Source organism: Coregonus clupeaformis, unplaced genomic scaffold (assembly GCF_020615455.1).
Source record: "Coregonus clupeaformis isolate EN_2021a unplaced genomic scaffold, ASM2061545v1 scaf0512, whole genome shotgun sequence".
Classification (NCBI taxonomy): domain Eukaryota; kingdom Metazoa; phylum Chordata; class Actinopteri; order Salmoniformes; family Salmonidae; genus Coregonus; species Coregonus clupeaformis.
Genome location: NW_025533967.1, coordinates 141,999 through 160,338, shown reverse-complemented (window position 1 = coordinate 160,338; position 18,340 = coordinate 141,999). Strand labels below are relative to the sequence as shown.

The following is an 18,340-nucleotide window of genomic DNA, read 5'->3' as shown; positions in this document are numbered from 1 at the left end:
AATATGCTCCATTTCTTTACATAAATGGCATCTGACACGTCACGAGTTTTACAGACTTCTATACAGCCTTTTCAATGCCCCTGCGGGTGTCACCAGTAAACCCTGTTAAACTGCCAATGCAGGTGTGGGTGGGAAACCCTGTTACCTGGAGGTCCATCTCTGTGAGGCTGATGAGCATGCGGGCGATGAAACGTTCCCAGAATCCCGCCGGCACGAAGCTCATCTTGAAGAGCCGCTGGATGGTGTTGGCGGTCTCTTGGCGGAAGCCGTGGATGTCCATAGCAGGTTTAGGAGGAAGGAGGTGGGGGAGGAGGTAACTATAGGGGAGAAAAGGTAGAGTTAAATGTAGGGAAGACGAATAAGGAAACCATGAATGTCCATAGCTGCTTTAAGAGACAGGTGGTGGGGGATCAGGTAACGGTATAGGAGGAGCAGGACAGAGGTAGGGTTAGAAGTTATGGATGTCCATAAGGGGAACGAGGTGGGGCAGATATATGAGAGGGTCAGTTCTGTTTGCTTTCAGAGAGCTAAGCCGTGCCACAAAGTGCATTGTGAAAAGAACATGAGCCTGAACAGTTCAGGTCAGCACGATAGTGCACATCATATCTGAGAATCAGTCTCCATGTAGCTGGGCCATGTTCAGTAGGCAAACTTAGTGGAATGTTGCAGATAGAAATGTCACGAATAGACCTGACTAGATTCCTTATTCTACAAATCAGAGAGGCAGGCTTGTTCTAAATAAGACATTTCTATCTGAATGGTCCACAATGTTGTGCTCTGCTGAACATGGCCCAGGGCCCAGCTTGGAGAACCGCCCGTCCATACCTATCGCTGGCCACAGGCAGAGCAATCTCAAACTTGGCCAGAAACTGGAAGTACTGCTCCTCCGTCTGCTGGGTGAAGCCCGTTCCCACCAGGAGCATGCGGAGGTCCTCCGCTCGGATCACCCGTTCCAGGCCACCGATCGGGAGCTCTTCAGGTGGATGATCCGCTCCAGACACTCCGACAGCCACACGGGACAGAGGAAGTAGAGGGTACACAGGCCGTGACTGGTGTCTGGGAAGTGGAGTAGGGTGCCTGTCTCGATCAGGAAGCTTATGGCTGGAGAGAGGGATGAGGGAGGGAGAGAGGGTGGGAAGAGATCAAGTTTCAAGTTTTTACTGTCACGTGCACAAGTACAGTGAAATACCCTTGTCTGCTCTTTCCCATCAATGCAGCAATCAAGATCAGCAGCACAATAAAACAGAAATAAAACAAGATGGAGGTCGGGATAATGAAGAGGAATATGTTCATACGGAAAAATGGAATATAATAGTCTGGACAATGCAGTATATGATATACTATGGTCCTGTGTGGCTCAGTTGGTAGAGCATGGCGCTTGCAACGCCAGGGTAGTGGGTTCGATTCCCACGGGGGACCAGTACATGGGGGAAAAAGTATGAAATGTATGCACTGGATAAGAGTGTCTACTAAATGACTAAAATGTAAATGTTAGTTCAACCAGGAGGGTTAGTTGTTGTACTTCTCCAGGAGGACCAAGGTTAGTGGCCCCTGGTCTACACAATATGTAAAAGGATGAGAAAGCCAACTTGAAGAGAGTATGTGTAATTGTGTATAAAACCATTGAATCGATTCATGCAATATTAAAATGCTTTTAAAAAAGTACCAACGCAGCTGTTTTTTTTATCTCAAATAATTTCTGGGTAACAATTCAAGGAAAATTCCAACCAAAAACTATCTTTTGGTATTTGTTTCATTAGTCCATTGTTGAAATGTTTTGCATGTCAGCAATCAAGTTTTCAAGATATATAACTTTCAAAATACAGATATACAGCATCATACCGGCTGTATATGTATTTTTAAAGTTAGATATCTTGAAAACTTGATTGTTGACATGCAAAACATTTTGGGACAATATCAACAATGGACTAAAGAAACAAATACCAGAAGATAGTTTTTGGTGGAGTTTTCCCTTTAACCTTACTGTGATTGTTTTAAATTAAAATGGTCAAAAAGAAAGAAAAACAGCTTCTTAGCAAAGGGCAATTTCTCAAGCAAGAATTTTGCTAGGACTGCCTGGGGAGTGGTCTGAGTGGGGAGGGGAAAACTGAAAATGTGCTGTTATTGGCAGAGAGGTTTGGAACTCTTTCTTATTGGTCTATTAACTGCATGGTGACGTCTCCAAGGAAGGCCCAAACTCCATCCTACCAAAACAGTCTGACATTTCAGCTCTTATACTAAAAGTGCATTTTCATATTTTTCACAATTTCACTGTATTATTCCAACCTCATAGTGTGGAAATATATATAACACACAGGAAAATCACGTTTTTGCCTGCAATGGGCCTTTAATGAAATAAGGTCGATAAATAAATAATGGCTAAAAAGGAGAGGGGTTTGGTACCGGTCTGCAGGTCCTCGTAGTCTCTGATGTCACTTCCTGGGTTCTGCTCTATGACGAGGTCCAGCTGTGCGTCTGTCAGGTACTGGACCTCGTCTTCTGCGTCCCGCCGCCCCCGCTCACCTAGCACCGCTTGTTGCAGCGTCAGGTAGCTCTTTGGGATCTATGAAGGTTATAGAGGGTTCATAACGCATTTGAATTCTGAGTCTGGGGTTACCCACACAAGAGCTTTATACACAAGCAAGCATGCATGCACACACAGAAACACACACACACTTACCAGTCTGCCCACCAGCTTGTGTCCGCTAGCTGAACTACTGCTGTTGTCCTTCATGTAGCAGGCCACCTGGAAGATCAACCTCCTCAGACCATCCAGACCCTCCTGGGTCTTACACGATACCTCACTGGACACACACACACACACACCACATACAGAGTCATATTAACACACTTTCATGCCAAGGGTTGAGGAAATCAAAACTGTGTGTGTCGCCTGACTGTGTGTGGTAACGTGACTGTGTGTGTGTGTGTGTGTGTGTGTGGTAACGTGACTGTGTGTGTGTGTGTGTGACTGTGTGTGTGTGTCCCCTACGGTCTCTGTGTATGACTCACTGCAGGTGTTTCCAGGTGATGTCTGGGTAGCCACTGGCCCTGGCGCCTGATGGAGACCTGCTGAGTGCCAGGATGTAGGCCCTCAGTGTGGCCACCCGCTCTGTACGGAACTTGGTGTCGATCAGGTCCAGGTGGGTACCCACCACCACCACCGCAGAGTTAGGGGCACGCGCCTGCAGGTCAAAGGTCAAGTTCAGAAGTCCTATACAGTTCCTTCAGAAAGTATTCATACAGACTTATTCCACATTTTGTTGTGGTACAGCCTGAATACAAATCAAGTTGTAGTGACATCTTAACGATGATCAAAGGAAATTGGATGCATCTGAGCTTAATTTGGAGTGTCATAGCAAAGGGGTGTGAATACTTATGTAAATTAGATATTTCTGTATTTCATTTTCAATGAATTTGCAAAAACAAAATTGAAAAACATGTTTTCACGTTGTCATTATGGGGTATTGTGTGTAGATGGGTGATTTAAAAACATTTTTTTACCCATTTGGAATTCAGGCTGTAACACAACAAAATGTGGAATAAATCAAGGGGTTTGAATACTTTCTGAAGGCACTGTAGGGTATGACCACAAAGACCTGCTCTGACCCTGCATCCCAATTCTGTACCGAAGTACTTCACCCTGATCTCCTTCTCAGCCAGTAGGTGGCGCTATATTCATCCGAATAAATACAGCACAGTGACTTACTAGAAAGGTTTTTATCAGTATTAAAGTATTTTAACATGTGATCGTTTATCTAAATCAATTCTTCTGTGGATTCATTGGATTGTGTAAGCGAGTTTCCACTATATTTCCTACACCAGCCCTTTCTTTTTAAATTCATGAAGGGAAGTGCAAACTTAGGGCATAAAGGTGGAGAATGAGGACAGTGGTCAGTTTTCTTGATGTTTTACTACAACAGGTTTGACATTTTGACTCCCAAAGGTCATTGTGGTCAAACAGGACAACTCATCCACGTCCTGTGACCTGACCGTTCCTTCCCACAGTGGAAATAGACATGACCTTTGTAGTTAAAAACACTGACACCTGTCAGAGTCACTTGAAATAATTAGAGTGAGGCTCTTTTATTCTCTCAGATAATTTTTACCATTGTTGTATAACACCTTGGATGCAAAAATTCAATTTATAAAATAAAATGCATTATTTGTATAGAATATTGACAGACAGATGTTGTAGTCATGAAAAGATAGGGGAGTCAATTCAGGTCAAATCATTTAGGGATATTTAAAAAATACTAATTGAAAATACATGGCAGTCATGCAGAGCCTCTGGGCTAGCGGTTATGTTCCCAGTCAGTCCAATATACTGCTCCCCACCGGAGACCGGGGTTCACTCCTACTGTTCTCCCACTAGCCTGGCTCTCCCTCTATTTCCAACTATCTCATTCATTTTTTTCAAATGTATTTCTTTAATAAAAAGAAGAAACTAAATGGCACTAGTCCGACTAACATGTTTTCTGTCTCACCTCAATGTTAAGCAGCCAGGACTGCAGATTGGCTACAGCCTCCTCTCCCAGAGCTAGGTTCCAGATGACTACGTACAGGGCCTTGTCCGTGAAGAAACACTGGTTGACCGTGGACATGTTGGCCGGACCGCCGATGTCCCACACGTTGAACGCCACAGAGTCCGTCTGTTACGGTGGTGGAATTAAAAGAAGAAGAAAATTAAAAAATTTCACTCAAAAACAATTACTATGTGACAAAATTATACCACTGTCAAAACCTACCTTAGCTGAATGCACTGACAGAGAGCGTCTACTAAAATACCAAAATGTCAAATTTGTTTTACTTTGGAAACGCAATTCCCTCAATTCCACCCCTACGTCTATACAGGATGAGATATGTTGTATTATTGTGTCAAGATTAGGAATTACGAATGGGTTAATCTCTCGTGGACTGACTACGTATAATAAATGGTATCCTAATCAAGCATCTGACGCAATTAAGCAAGATTTTAGTTCTGGGTTTCCGAGATTAGGAATGGGTCAACATGACTGCCTTTGTGTTACTTTGATAAATTGTAACATGATGTAATCATAGTAACCATTCCAGGCTCAAAACAGACTGGCGCCCAGGCTCAAAACAGACTGGCGCCCAGGCTCAAAACAGACTGGCGCCCAGGCTCAAAACAGACTGGCGCCCAGGCTCAAAACAGACTGGCGCCCAGGCTCAAAACAGACTGGTGCCCAGACTAAAAACAGACTGGCGCCCAGGCTCTCATGGAAATACATAATAAAAAGTAATGTTGTTTTAAACCAATGCATAATGAGTTCATACAGATCTCTTTTCTGGAAGTAAAACATGTTATAGGAAGACATGGGAGCAATAACAGAAGAACAGTGTGCATTGCAAACTTTTCATATTTGATTTAGCTTCCTTCAAATGTTATCTTATAATGGACTCAAATAGATTTTTGTCCTACCAATCTACTCTACATTTTCAAAGTGAAAGAAAAATGAAAGAAAATGTTTCTAATTAATAACAAATAAAATATGTATTGATTGTGTATGTCTTCACACCAAAGAGTTAATACTTGGTGGAAGCACCTTGGGCGTGCGCGTGTGTATGTGTGCGCGTGCGTGTGTGAATTCTGTATGTTTGTGTGTGTTCTCTTACGCTAGCTTTAACACCATTGGGTCTGTCCAGTTCCCAAGTAGCTGTGCTGATGTTTCGTTCTGCAGGGGAGAAAGGGGAGGTCCTGCCCGTCTGTAACACCTCCAGGAGGGCCGTCTTTCCCTGCCGAGGAGGACCAATCACAAGCAGTTTCAGCAGCTTACAGGGCTCCGCCTTCCGTAGGTGGGCTCGGAGAAAGGACAACACTGATGCTGGACCTGAAAGTGATAGATGTGATAGATGTTTAATACACACAGATATGTACACACACACACACACACACACACAAAACACACTTTACACACTGTGTGGTGGTAAATACCTTCTTTCCTGATGTCCTGGGGAACATTAGTGATGTTGAGGTCCTCAATGTCCAACTGCCACAGGTTAGAGAGCTGCCCCAACTCAGCTGGAAGCTCTCGAATACCTGGATTACTGTTCTCAGATCAGGGGAGAGAGAGATGGAGTTAGGTACTATACATACAGGATACCTGGGTTACTGTTCTCAGATCAGGGGAGAGAGTGATGGAGTTAGGTACTATACATACAGGATACCTGGGTTACTGTTCTCAGATTAGTAGAGAGAGAGATGTAGTTAAGTACTATACATACAGGATACCTGGGTTACTGTTCTCAGATCAGGGGAGAGAGGGAAAGGAACTGGAGGACCACTTTGATGGGTGAATGTTAATGTCACGTGTTTCCATCATATGATCTCTGAAAACATATAGGGGAATGCTAATGGGACAAAGTGTTTCTCATCCACAACATGTCCTGTTGCTATGTGAATAAGTGAACATAGAGAATGGAATAATGGGCCTGTTTCCTGGACACAGATTAAATCTCGTCTTGGGCTAAGAAGCACTTTCAATGGGTATTATTCCCTGGAGGACTGACTAGGCATAATCTGTGCCCGGGAAACCAACCTTATTGTATAACTCCTAAGGTGAGACTGTAGCCTTTTTGCTATGGATGAGATGAGAACTAACTCCATTCACTAGCCTAGCCAGGACTACAATGACCGTTATTACACAGGACTGGATAACAACAAAACAAAGTCTGAGTGGGAAAGATGATAACATTGAGGAAGCTGTTGATCTCCAGCTAAACCTCTAGATCACACTCTGGGCAACAACCAGCCTATATATAGTGCACTACTTTTGTCCAGGGCCCATGGGGACACCCATAGGTCTCTGGTCAAAAGTAGTGCACTATGTAGGGAATAGGGTGCAGTTTGGGACAAAGCCCATGTATTCCTGTTGGAGCCTGCAGTCTGGTAGACTGTGAGAAGTAGACAGAGAACAGTGACCCTGCTGACCCACAGCCAGAACAGCAGGCAACAGCTGCCTCCAAACCAGTTCACAACAGTAAGGACTGGACAGGACAGTCAGAGAGTGGGGCTGCGTACCAATACTCTAAAATGCTTCCATTCCTTGTCTCCTTCCCTTTGTTATTACAACTGTGTGATGACAGGAATGGACAGATGACTACCTTATAGGTTTTCAGCTAGGTTGGTGACAATAAGATTTGGCAAGACAGCACAAATACATCTGAGACCACAAGGCTAGTTTTCAGCTGTTGTGTTCCACCTCAGTATGAGGAAGTTATGGAGGAAGGGGACAAGGAAAGAAGGCGAGCTAAGGCGATTGGGACCAAGCCTAGGGCATTTAAATTGGGATGGAAGAGCTTGGTGAGGAAAGTAGATGAGGAGACAAGAAAAGTATAGTCAGTCTATGGACTTAACTAGAGAAATAATGTGGTGAAAGAGCTGAGTGAGATCGATAAGAGAGGAAACAAGGAAAGGAGACAAGGAAAGGAGGCTAGTGTGATGAGCCTTGTGGCACTTACTTGGAGAGGTAGAGCTCCGTGAGGTTTCTCAGGCCACACACGGACTGGGGCACACACTCCAGCTGGTTGTCGTTCAAGGAAAGCACTTCCAACGTATCCCGCAAAATTACTGGAAACTCGATTGGGCATACTGACAAGCAGGGGAAAGGCACACACACACACACACACACACACACACACACACACGCGGTCAATGACCATCAGCAGTCACTGCAGGATCAGGATGTACAGTATTGGGTTACTAATTGCTGGAGCAGTCAGTGAAGGGGGAGAGAGAAAGAGAGAGATGGAGGAAGAGAGAGAGAGAGAGAAAATAGAGAGATATGGAGGAAGAGCGAGGAGAGAAAAGAGAGAGAGAGATGGAGGAAGAGAGAGGGAGAGAAAAGAGAGAGATATGGAAGGAGAGAGAGGGAGAGAAAAGAGAGAGAGATGGAGGAAGAGAGAGGGAGAGAAAAGAGAGAGATATGGAGGGAGAGAGAGAGAGAAAAGAGAGAGATATGGAGGGAGAGAGAGAGAGAAAAGAGAGAGATATGGAGGGAGAGAGAGGGAGAGAAAAGAGAGAGAGATGGAGGAAGAGAGAGGGAGAGAAAAGAGAGAGATATGGAGGGAGAGAGAGAGCACGACTGGCTTAAGAGTCTGTGTGGTCCAGATGACCATGATGAGAGGCATTTTTCTCCTATGACAGGGTGAAATAGAGGGGGTTCCAAACCACATGAGCAGGGGCTTAGGACCCAAATGTGACCAGTGGCCAGCATCGCTGCTTATTAAACTCTGTCCAGGCCACAACCGGCAGACTGAGAATCTGAACAGACAACCAACAAAGGAATTATTCTGCCACAGTCCCAGTCCAGTCCAGTCCAGTCTAGTCCAGTCCAGTCCTGGCTGTAATAGTCTGTTACAGACCACTTTAGATCAGTCCAGTCCAGTCAAGTTCACTACAGTTCATTACAAACCACTATAGATCAGTACAGACCACTATGGTTCAGTCCAATTCAGTCAAGTTCAAAAGTCCAGTCCATGACAGTCCACTAAAGTCACACTACAGTCAACAGCGCCAGTCCACATGAGTGCAGAACCAGTACCTGGGTCAGGGTCTCTTCGGTGCCATGTGGTCAGGAAGGCCAGCTTCCTGGTTTTGGGTCCCTCCTCAGGCCTGAAACAAAGCGGTTCCAACTTCCATCACATTCATGCATTCTTGGTTGTATTGTCTATTGTTTACCATGTCGGTTGAAAAGTGCTGATCTAGGATCAGTTTTTCCTTTTAGATTATAATGAATAAGATTAGGGGCCTGAATAAGGAAAGGGCGGGACCTGATCCTAGATCTTGATGCATACAGCCCCAGGTTCCATACGGTCATTTGCCCCTTCCCCCAAGTCCTACCCCCTTCTGTATTCTACAATATCAAATGACAGGTGAAGGTAGTAAAGTGTCCCTGAATAAGTGCTTCTACCATATTACTTTCACTAATCTATAGTACCCAAAGTTACTAACACCAAAAAGGTAAGGACCAGGGTAAGGAGGAAGCTAGAGTTAAACATGGAACCAGGCCTTGAAGTGAGTGGAAGACATGAAGAGTAAGAGGTTAAGGCCATGTCCAGAAACAACTCCTAGCCCCTTGACACTTGGAGATCTGAAGGAACTGGAATGGTTTAAGCAATAAGGTGAAACTCTGACCTAGCGTGTCAAAGGGAAAGGTGGAGCTTCTAACATACTGCTTATACCAGAGAGAGATATAGAGAGAGACCAGGTCTAGTGTACTCTCCTTGGACTCACTATGTAGCACCTTCAGATGTCTAGGGGCTAGTAGTTGTTTCTGGGACGGGTCGTAAGTGTGAGTGGTAAGATGTATAACCTATGACCTTTCACCTACTTGCCCAGCTGGTTCCTGGAGAGGTCAAGGGTTCTGAGCAGAGAGCATTTCCACTTGTTGGGTGCCGGGAGAGTGGAGATCTGATTCTTACACAGTCTGAGAGAGACCAGGGCCTGATAAAGAGAGTGAGCGGGAGAGAGAGAAAGAAAGGGAGAGAAAGGGGGGAGGGAGGGAGAGAGAGAGAAAGAGACAGTGTCACCAAAGCATGGCCTGTGGTGATGACAATTTAACTCACATCTAGTGTCCCTGTTTACATTTTAGTCATTTAGCAGACGCTCTTATCCAGAGCGACTTACAGTTAGTGAGTGCATACATTATTTTTTAATTTACATACTGGTCCCCCGTGGGAATCGAACCCACAACCCTGCCGTTGCAAACGCCATTCTCTACCAACTGAGCTACATCCCTGCCGGCCATTCCCTCCCCTACCCTGGACGACGCTGGGCCCAATTGTGGACCGCCCCATGGGTCTCCCAGTCGCTGCCGGCTACGACAGAGCCTGGATTCGAACCAGGATCTCTAGTGGCACAGCTAGCACTGCGATGCAGTGCCTTAGACCACTGCGCCACCCTGTCTACTGTTGCCGTCACTCTCTCAATCTTCTGTTTCTCTTCCTCTATTCTATTCCTCACTCTTTCTCTTCCTCTTCTGCCACATATGTTTAGAAAGATTGAGAGGTAATGAAATCCACAATCTAGCAGTACTCATTCCTTTACAAACATTTGGAAAATTGCTTCATAAAGCCCATAGCATTCCTGAGGTAAATTAAACATTCCATTGTTCTCCTCGGAATTCAGGAGCCTAAAATAAACAAACGCTTAACATAAATTTCCATTCATCATTACTGTTATGCTAATATCTTTAAAACCTTATCAAGCGTACCATGACTCATCATACTAAAGCTGAATCTTTGTTTCAGTAGGGGTTCACTGACTGCTTCAGTAGGGGTTCACTGACTGCAGAGTAGTACAGCAGTGCCACCTTGAGGTCATTGGGAAAACTACAGGTTTAATACAGAAATCCTCACATCTTGTGAGTGGTTACTTAAAGGTTCAATATGCAGAAATCGCGCCGCCATTTCCTGGTCGCAGAAATTCTAATAGTTTGCGTAATTTCAGTTTATGTGACAAAACAATCCAACAATTAGTGTATAGAATCATTGTACCATCTAAACCGCTGTGAAATATATTTTCAATAACCCAAAATATTGTATTTTCAACTGTTTAAAGCTGGTGTACAAAACCGAAAGGAAAAGATACAAAAACTAAACGGAAAGCATAGAAATAGCGTACATAGAACTGATCTACTGCTTCTTAGACTTGCTTTCAATGAGTGACAGATCTATAACGCACATTTCTATGTGAATTTGGTCGGGTCGCCCATTTTTACGTATTGGTGGTCCTCTGTAGCTCAATTGGTAGAGCATGGCGCTTGTAACACCAGGGTAGTGGGTTCGATCCCCGGGACCACCCATACGTAAAAATGTATGTATGGATAAAAGCGTCTGCTAAATGGCATATTATATTCTTATAAATACAGTAAAGCTTATGGAGGTTTAGGGAGGTTTATTCAGGTTAGACCCATCAAGTCAACAAATCCAATGTTTCTAGCCAGGCCGCAAACGGAATCAGCCATGAACCACCATTTAGGAAACTATGCTCCCAGTGTTAAGGTACTTAGGCCTAGGCTTTAGCTCAGTGGGCTAACAGGGTTTTGAGCTACACATAATAGCCCAGGTATTGAACCTGTGATATGTACAGCTCAGACTGCCCAAGTATTGAACCTGAATGACAAGTGCAACTCAAAACACTGTTAGCCCACTGAGCTGAAGCTTAGGCCAAACCCTACCAGGGCTACCCATCCTTACCTCCAGCTCGAATATATAGGAGGGCAGCTCCTTGATGACGTTGTCCGAGAAATCCACCTCCTGCAGCTGAGTTCTCCAGAAGATGGAGATGGTATTGGGAAGACTCTCGATGGCGTTGGATGAGGCTCGACAGTGCTTCTACAGAGGGGGAAATCAATGACTCCCATCATCCAGAAGATGTTTCAAAACCATCACTCAAGTTCTCTGAATGCAAGTAGGCAAAGGAGGTAGTGAAGCTTCCCTGAGAGGAGTCTGTATAATTTAAAAGACATGGCCACTTTCCATTTCAATACCTAATACCTTCTTACCTCTACCCCAACAACGGTCACAAATCTAAAAGGGCTGGATAGGCGTAAGCAACTAGTGTGATGGTTCTACCCAGCTCTCCAATGGAGTTTCCACCATATTTATTTCACCTATCCAGTCCTTTCAGAACTGAACATTTAAAAGGAGATACAGGAAGGTGCTAGGGGTCCAAAAGGAACCAGGCCCTAGTTTGTTCCTACCAGGGGAACCATAGAGATACAACTAGTTCTATATCTATGAGACAAACACTAAACAGGGTAGGATCTAAAGGAAGGTGCTAGGGGTCCAAATGGAACCAGGCCATAATGTCTAGTGTAGTGTCTGCCTACCAGAGGGCAGGCCCAGGGGTCAGGGAAGCTGGTGAGTCTGTTCCGGCAGACTTTGAGGGACGTGAGGGATTTGAAAGAGTGCAGAACGGCAGAAGGAAGACTGGTCAGACAGTTATCAGACACATCCAGCTCCTCCAGCTTACGCAGACCTATCCAGTTAGTACCTGAGGAGAGAGCAGAAGAGGGTCAATCTATAACATTTATATAAAACATTTTGTACAAGGTAGCAATACAATGTGCTTCACATGAACAAATAAAGAGAAAATAAACAGCAGAGAAACAATTGGAGATCATTAAAAATATAATACATTTTGGGCAAAGAGCAAAGACCACACTGACTTGCGGTGGATCATACCATTAGGAATGTCAAATAGGGGAGGTGAGCTTGTTCTTAACAGCGGAGAGCTTTGGACTCTGGTGAGATGGAGCAGTCCGGACGGCAGGCTGGTCAACTCATTCTGAGACAGATTCACCTGGCGAAGTCTACAGTAGGACAGTAGCAGAGAACAACACACACACATACACACACACATACACACACACACACAACAGGGTCAGGATTAGGTGAGGTGGTGAGGCTAACAATACAACGGAGATCTGCAGAACAGCTACAGAGAGTAGATTCACTGAGTGGACAAAACATTAAGAACTCTCTACATGACATAGACTGACCAGGTGAAAGCTATGGTCCCTTATTGATGTCACTTGTTAAATCCACCTCAATTCAGTGTAGGGGAGGAGACAGGTTAAAGAAGGATCTTTAAGCCTTGAGACAATTGAGACATGGATTGCGTATGTGTGCCATTCAGAGGGTGAATGAGCAAGACAAAACATGTAAGTGCCTTTGAACGGGGTATGGTAGTAGGTGCCAGGCGCACCGCTTTAAGTGTGTCAAGAACTGCAACGCTGCTGGGTTTTCATGCTCAACAGTTTCCTGTGTGTATCAAGAATGGTCCATCACCCAAAGGACATCTAGCCAACTTGACACAACTGTGGGAAGCATTGGAGTCAACATGACAACTTGTAGAGTCCATGCCCCGACAAATTGAGGCTGTTCTGAGGGCAAAAGGGAGGGTGCAACTCAATATTAGGAAGGTGTTTCTAATGTTTGGTATACTCAGTGCATATGTGTGTGTACACTGTACACAGTGCAGTGGACGTGTTTACTAGCCTAGAAGTCCCGACAAGAATAGTAAACTAACAAAAAGTTGAATAACTGGGGCATTTTGTTAGTCAAATGATATTTCTAGGGAGTTTAAGGTTAAGTTTAGAATTAGTGTTGGGGTTAGAATTAGGTTTAGGAGCTATGGTTAGGGTTAGGTTTTCGGGTTAGGGAAAAATTGTATTTTGAATGGGAATGAATGTTGTGTTCCCACAAGGGGGTTGTGTGTGTGTGGGTTAGTGCGTGTGTGGGTGCTAGGAACACATTGGGATACATTACTTTACTGTAATAGAGAAGTTAACCTTTCCAACGATACCCTTTTTATGTCTCAACTACTCAAATTTCATGCAGAGCAGACACCACTAAAACGGGAGTAACAATGAACATTGATTCTGGAAAATTAATGCGGTACCGTTAGCAGCATTTTAGCCAAAGACTTAAACTGTCTGTCTAGTCTGTGTTTTATAAATGTGCAATGAGTATAAAACACAATTATATAAGGAATTGGCAACTCGTTCTCACTCTGAGAAATAAGGTAGGCCATTTGATTTTAACATCTAAACAAAGTGGACAGGCTAGCATACTGTTCAAACAATTGGAGACGGACAGAAGGGTGTGTTCATAACTAGCAAATAGATCCAAGTTGGCTAAACTTGAAATGTAAATATTAGCTGGCTACTCACTAGCATGTGGGCTTTTCTATAATGCCTGCTACCAGAAGTTAGCCATTATTAGTGAATGTGCATTATGCATGGGTTCTGGTTACATTTGTAACAAAAAGTGCATTTCCATAGACAGACTTGAAAGCCAGATCAGTGATTATTGCAATAAAGCAGGTAAAACTATATTGATAAAATAATTTAATTATTAGTGGGTCTTATGGTTGAAGGCTTATATTTAGCCTAGGTATAACTTCACAAGCCCTGAATTCATTAGATTATTGCTGACTGCAGTATATTTGACCTTTAAATTGTACAACAAAGCTTATTTAGAGAAACAATTTTTTTAAATGGAGATATCGTGAATCATCCATAAATGTGAAAAAAATCTAGATATAATTTTACCGCCCAGCCCTAGTGTGTGTGTGTGTGTGTGTGTGTGTGTGTGTGTGTGTGTGTGTGTGTGTGTGTGTGTGTGTGCTCTGCACCTAAACATCCCATTGAATGTTGTGTGTGGAGCAGCACCTTGAGCAGATGATCTCCTGTGAGCTTTGTGCTGTGGGCAGCTCTTTGAACAGGTTGTTGGAGAGGTCTAGGGTCTGGAGCTGTATGAGCCCCCAGGGAACCACGGAGGGCAGGGTGCTGAGGCTGTTACAGGACAGGTCCAGGTGGGAAATACGGGACGACACGTCCATGAACCAGTCCAGCTCCAACCACGGCAGCTTCAGACCTGACCAACGGCCACATAGTAGCTAGAGGGGGAGTGAGAAAACACAACATGTTGGCTGACATTTTCATAGTGCACAACACACAGACAGCGTCTGACCTGACCGACGCACTGGGGAAAGCATAACACATTCACAGAGAGAGAGAGACACACACACATAAATACAGATACACACACAATTCCCTCAATCACCTTTTCTCCTGCTGGTCCTGTGTGTGTGTCTGCTTCTTCTACCAGTCGTTGTTCAAGGAGCAGTCTGCTGAAGGCAGGATAATCCATCAGGGTGTAGGAGGAGAACCCAGCACCATTCTGCAGCAGGAAACTAGCTATGTCCTCATTACCTAGACAGAACACAGTTAGATATCTGGATGTTCTGTAATGTTGCTCCTCCTGAACAGACCCCTGGTCTAAGATAACAGGAAGTGTTCCTCAGCTCTCCATCAATAGGCCCGGAGTAGGGTGAAGTTGCCCATAGACACTGATTTTGGGTCAGTTTAGCATTTTCCCCTCTAATGGTTAAGCGTATGATTGGGGGGAGGGAAGCTGATCCTAGATCTTAATGACCAGAATAAGGGAAGTGAGTTGGATCGGAGGTGGAATCCGAGACACAGAGCAGAGTAGGAGGAAATCCCCGTCTGCTGTTGTCAGCCTGACAACACACCACAGTAGGAATGAATGTCTAAGTCTAACATTTGTTCCAAAGTGGCTAATATGTAAGCGTACATAAAATCTAATCAAATTCTATTGGTCGCATACACATATTTAGCAGATGTTATTGCGGGTGTAGCGAAATGCTGGTGTTCCTAGCTCCAACAGTGCAGTAATATCTAATAACGTGAGAAGTAACATACGTGTAAAAGCATCTTATAGTGCAAGCTTCTATACTTCTCTACTTTTGTGTGAGGCGTGTGTGTGTGTGGCTTATGTGTGAGGTATTTGTGGACTGTGTGCCTTTGTGTGTGTGTGTATGTGTGGCGTATGTGTGCATACGTACAGTACATGTGTACATGTGTGCATACGTACAGTACATGTGTACTGTGTGTGTCTTGCAGTCTACCTGCGCGTGCAGCAGCATAGAGAGGCAGCCCCGTGATGACAGCAAACTCCTCGTTGTGGATGGCACAGTCCTCAGCGTCAGCATGGTAACCCTGCACCAACATTCTAACCACCTCCAGGTGACCCTGTTGGCACGCCGACACCAACATCCAGTTCAGCAGATCTCTGTGGACACACGGACCTGAGAGAGACATGCAATCTGTTTATCATCTATTAACTATGACTAACACACACACAGACAGACCCCCCATCCACCCACCCACTTTCAAAACAATACATGCAATCTGTTACTATCTATTAACTACTACAACTACACACAGGTGGAAAATGTCTCACATGCACACACAACATTGTCACCTGGTACTGAGTCGAGCAGCTCTCTGACCAGGCTGACATGTCCATAGTGGGCAGCAAGGACGGCGGGGGTTTCCCTCCGACGGCTCCAGGGGCAGGGGCACACGGGCCTCATGGAGGAGGTAACTTACACTCTCCGCATCACCATGCTGGGTGGCCACACACAGGAGACGCAGCTGAGGAAGGGACGGGACAGGACAGGGAGGGAATAGGACAAGTTAGTATTATAGAAGACAGTCAAGTTTTGTTCAAGTCCACCTCTCCCATAGCCTCCACCTTAGGAGTGCTGTAGCCAACTCTTCGATCATTGTCATGCCATACAGTTGGGAGCAGGGGGCAATTTAATTTCAATCACAGTCAATCCAGGAAGTACACTAGCATTCCAATTCCCATTCCCTTCAATGTTTTTCAATGAGGAACATTTGGAATTGGAATTTGGTGTACTTTCTGAATTGATTGGAATTGATATGGAATTGAACCCAACCCTGGTTGGGAGCATTTAAAAGTTACCATGTACTGCAGCCAGTGTTGCCAATTTAGCAATTTTGTCGCTATATTTAGCTAGTTTTCCAGCTGCCTTTTTGGGGAGTTTTGACACCAAGGGTTTCTATAGTTTTGATAGTATTTAGCGACTTTTCCCACTCAATTCTGCCAGCAAGTTGGTGCTGTGACGTCGTCGCAGCAATGGCAAAATGTCATCTAGCCGACAAATCAAGGAGCTAATTCTCACTGAAAATGTGTTGGTAACACTGACTGCAGCCAGGTAAAAACATGAGCTTCAAAGTTGATGTAACGGCACCATCAGGTGGGCAATCAACGATGTACGACCAATAGAAGAGTTGGTCACAGCACATCCAGTATGGAACGAGGCTACCTCTACAACACCTGGATAAGGTGTCAGTGCTTGGCTGAAATAGAATTAGGGCGGTCCCCGACAAAGAAAGTTGTCTGTTCCAATCGATTCGCCAACATTTTTAGATGTGTATTTTTCCATATATAGACACACCCTATGTGTTTTAATAAAATCAACTATATGTATTGAGCTTGTCTGATGCTTTAAGCTTACGGTTTGATGAAATAAGACAAATGCCTCAAGAGGGTGCCAGAGATCTAGATAACCAGAAGAAAAAAACTTTAACCTGACCCAACTATTCTCCTTCCACTCCTGCTGGCTTTCGCAGATTCTGCCATTACTCTCTTGAAGTTGCCGGTAATAGGCTACAGGAGGAGTAGGCAACCTTTCTCATGTGGAATGCCAATTTATCTTACAATTTCTACCAATCTGCGTGCCAGTTATGGTTTTCATATGCACATTTTTGTGAAACAGTTTCATTTAATTTAAAATAACGTCTTCATATCTCAAAATCATTGTCATGTGGTTAATCTAAATTCTATCCAAATGAAAATGATACAAACCTAAAAAGTAACTTCTATTGCCATCGACAACTATGTAAAAATAGCCTACATAAAGTCAACAAATAAAAACATTGCACCCTGCAGGTAGAAAATATCCTCATAAAAATAAATATCCTATAAATCACTTGGCTACACATGGCCTGTCTGAAACTAACTTGAAACATTGTATCAACTATTAACTTGGGTCTGGCCCAAAGCTTGGGCTAGCAAACTTCCAACATTGTATAAAATATTCTGGGCCCTCAGAGTTTCCCTCGGGACAGACACAGCTGTAGGCTATTTTCGCAAGGGATTAGAAGCAGTGCTTGACTAGGGCAGGAACTCACCGGAACCTCAAATTTGCTACTGCTTGAGCTCCTGTTCCTCTTATAGAATATTAGCTCAAAAGTATTGTGGAGCTCATGCACCTAAATATAAACAGTACCAGTACCCAAAATGAGTACCGGAATATTTTTCAGTCCAAGTCAAGCACTGATAAGTAGTTATCAGGTAGGCCTATGTTATAACGTTTCCACTGGATCAGAGCATGACATTTTTCCCTTTCACGCTGAGTAGTTATCGAAAGGGAGAGAGCTGGAAAGATTTTTCAAATACATTGAGGAACTATTGTAATTCTCAATGGATGTAAAAACAGACTTTGTTTGCTTGCTGTTTGAGGTGAAGAAAACATTACTTTGAGAAGCTCCACAGGTCATTAGTGGTGGTGCGTTAAGCCAATCAGAAATACTATCAGATCCCCAAATGGGCACATTTATATACATTTGCATGCCGGCCAGGTAGCCTATTGTCCTACTTCTAGCGTGCGCGTCCTTACTCAACACTGACAGGGGAGCGCTCGAAACAAAATACAATTACTAAATTGACAAAACTCATAAATGGAATCGAAATAAACCAAAACATGTTTCTTACAAGTGTAGCATAGGCTGTGCACACTGCTAAACAATGTACAAATAAAGAAAAACCCTTGAATGAGTAGGTGTGTCCAAACCTTTGACTGGTAGTGTGTATGGTATATATATATATATATATATATATATATCATATATATATATATATATATATATATATATATATATATATATATATATATATATATACATACATACATACA

General features: G+C 43.9%; 1 protein-coding gene across 1 annotated transcript in view; it reads right to left on the bottom strand.

Moving 5' to 3' along the window:
* Nucleotides 1-18,340, bottom strand: part of LOC123484960 (leucine-rich repeat serine/threonine-protein kinase 1-like) — an 85,990-nt gene that overhangs the window by 44,562 nt on the left and 23,088 nt on the right. The window contains 20 exon segments of the mRNA XM_045215779.1: nucleotides 146-317; nucleotides 826-946; nucleotides 949-1,101; nucleotides 2,404-2,563; nucleotides 2,681-2,804; nucleotides 3,013-3,185; nucleotides 4,488-4,652; nucleotides 5,638-5,852; nucleotides 5,957-6,069; nucleotides 7,483-7,612; nucleotides 8,565-8,635; nucleotides 9,354-9,466; nucleotides 11,221-11,358; nucleotides 11,856-12,019; nucleotides 12,211-12,338; nucleotides 14,202-14,428; nucleotides 14,596-14,744; nucleotides 15,461-15,640; nucleotides 15,817-15,883; nucleotides 15,885-15,989. Of these exon segments, the coding sequence (XP_045071714.1) occupies nucleotides 146-317; nucleotides 826-946; nucleotides 949-1,101; nucleotides 2,404-2,563; nucleotides 2,681-2,804; nucleotides 3,013-3,185; nucleotides 4,488-4,652; nucleotides 5,638-5,852; nucleotides 5,957-6,069; nucleotides 7,483-7,612; nucleotides 8,565-8,635; nucleotides 9,354-9,466; nucleotides 11,221-11,358; nucleotides 11,856-12,019; nucleotides 12,211-12,338; nucleotides 14,202-14,428; nucleotides 14,596-14,744; nucleotides 15,461-15,640; nucleotides 15,817-15,883; nucleotides 15,885-15,989 (2,868 nt within the window).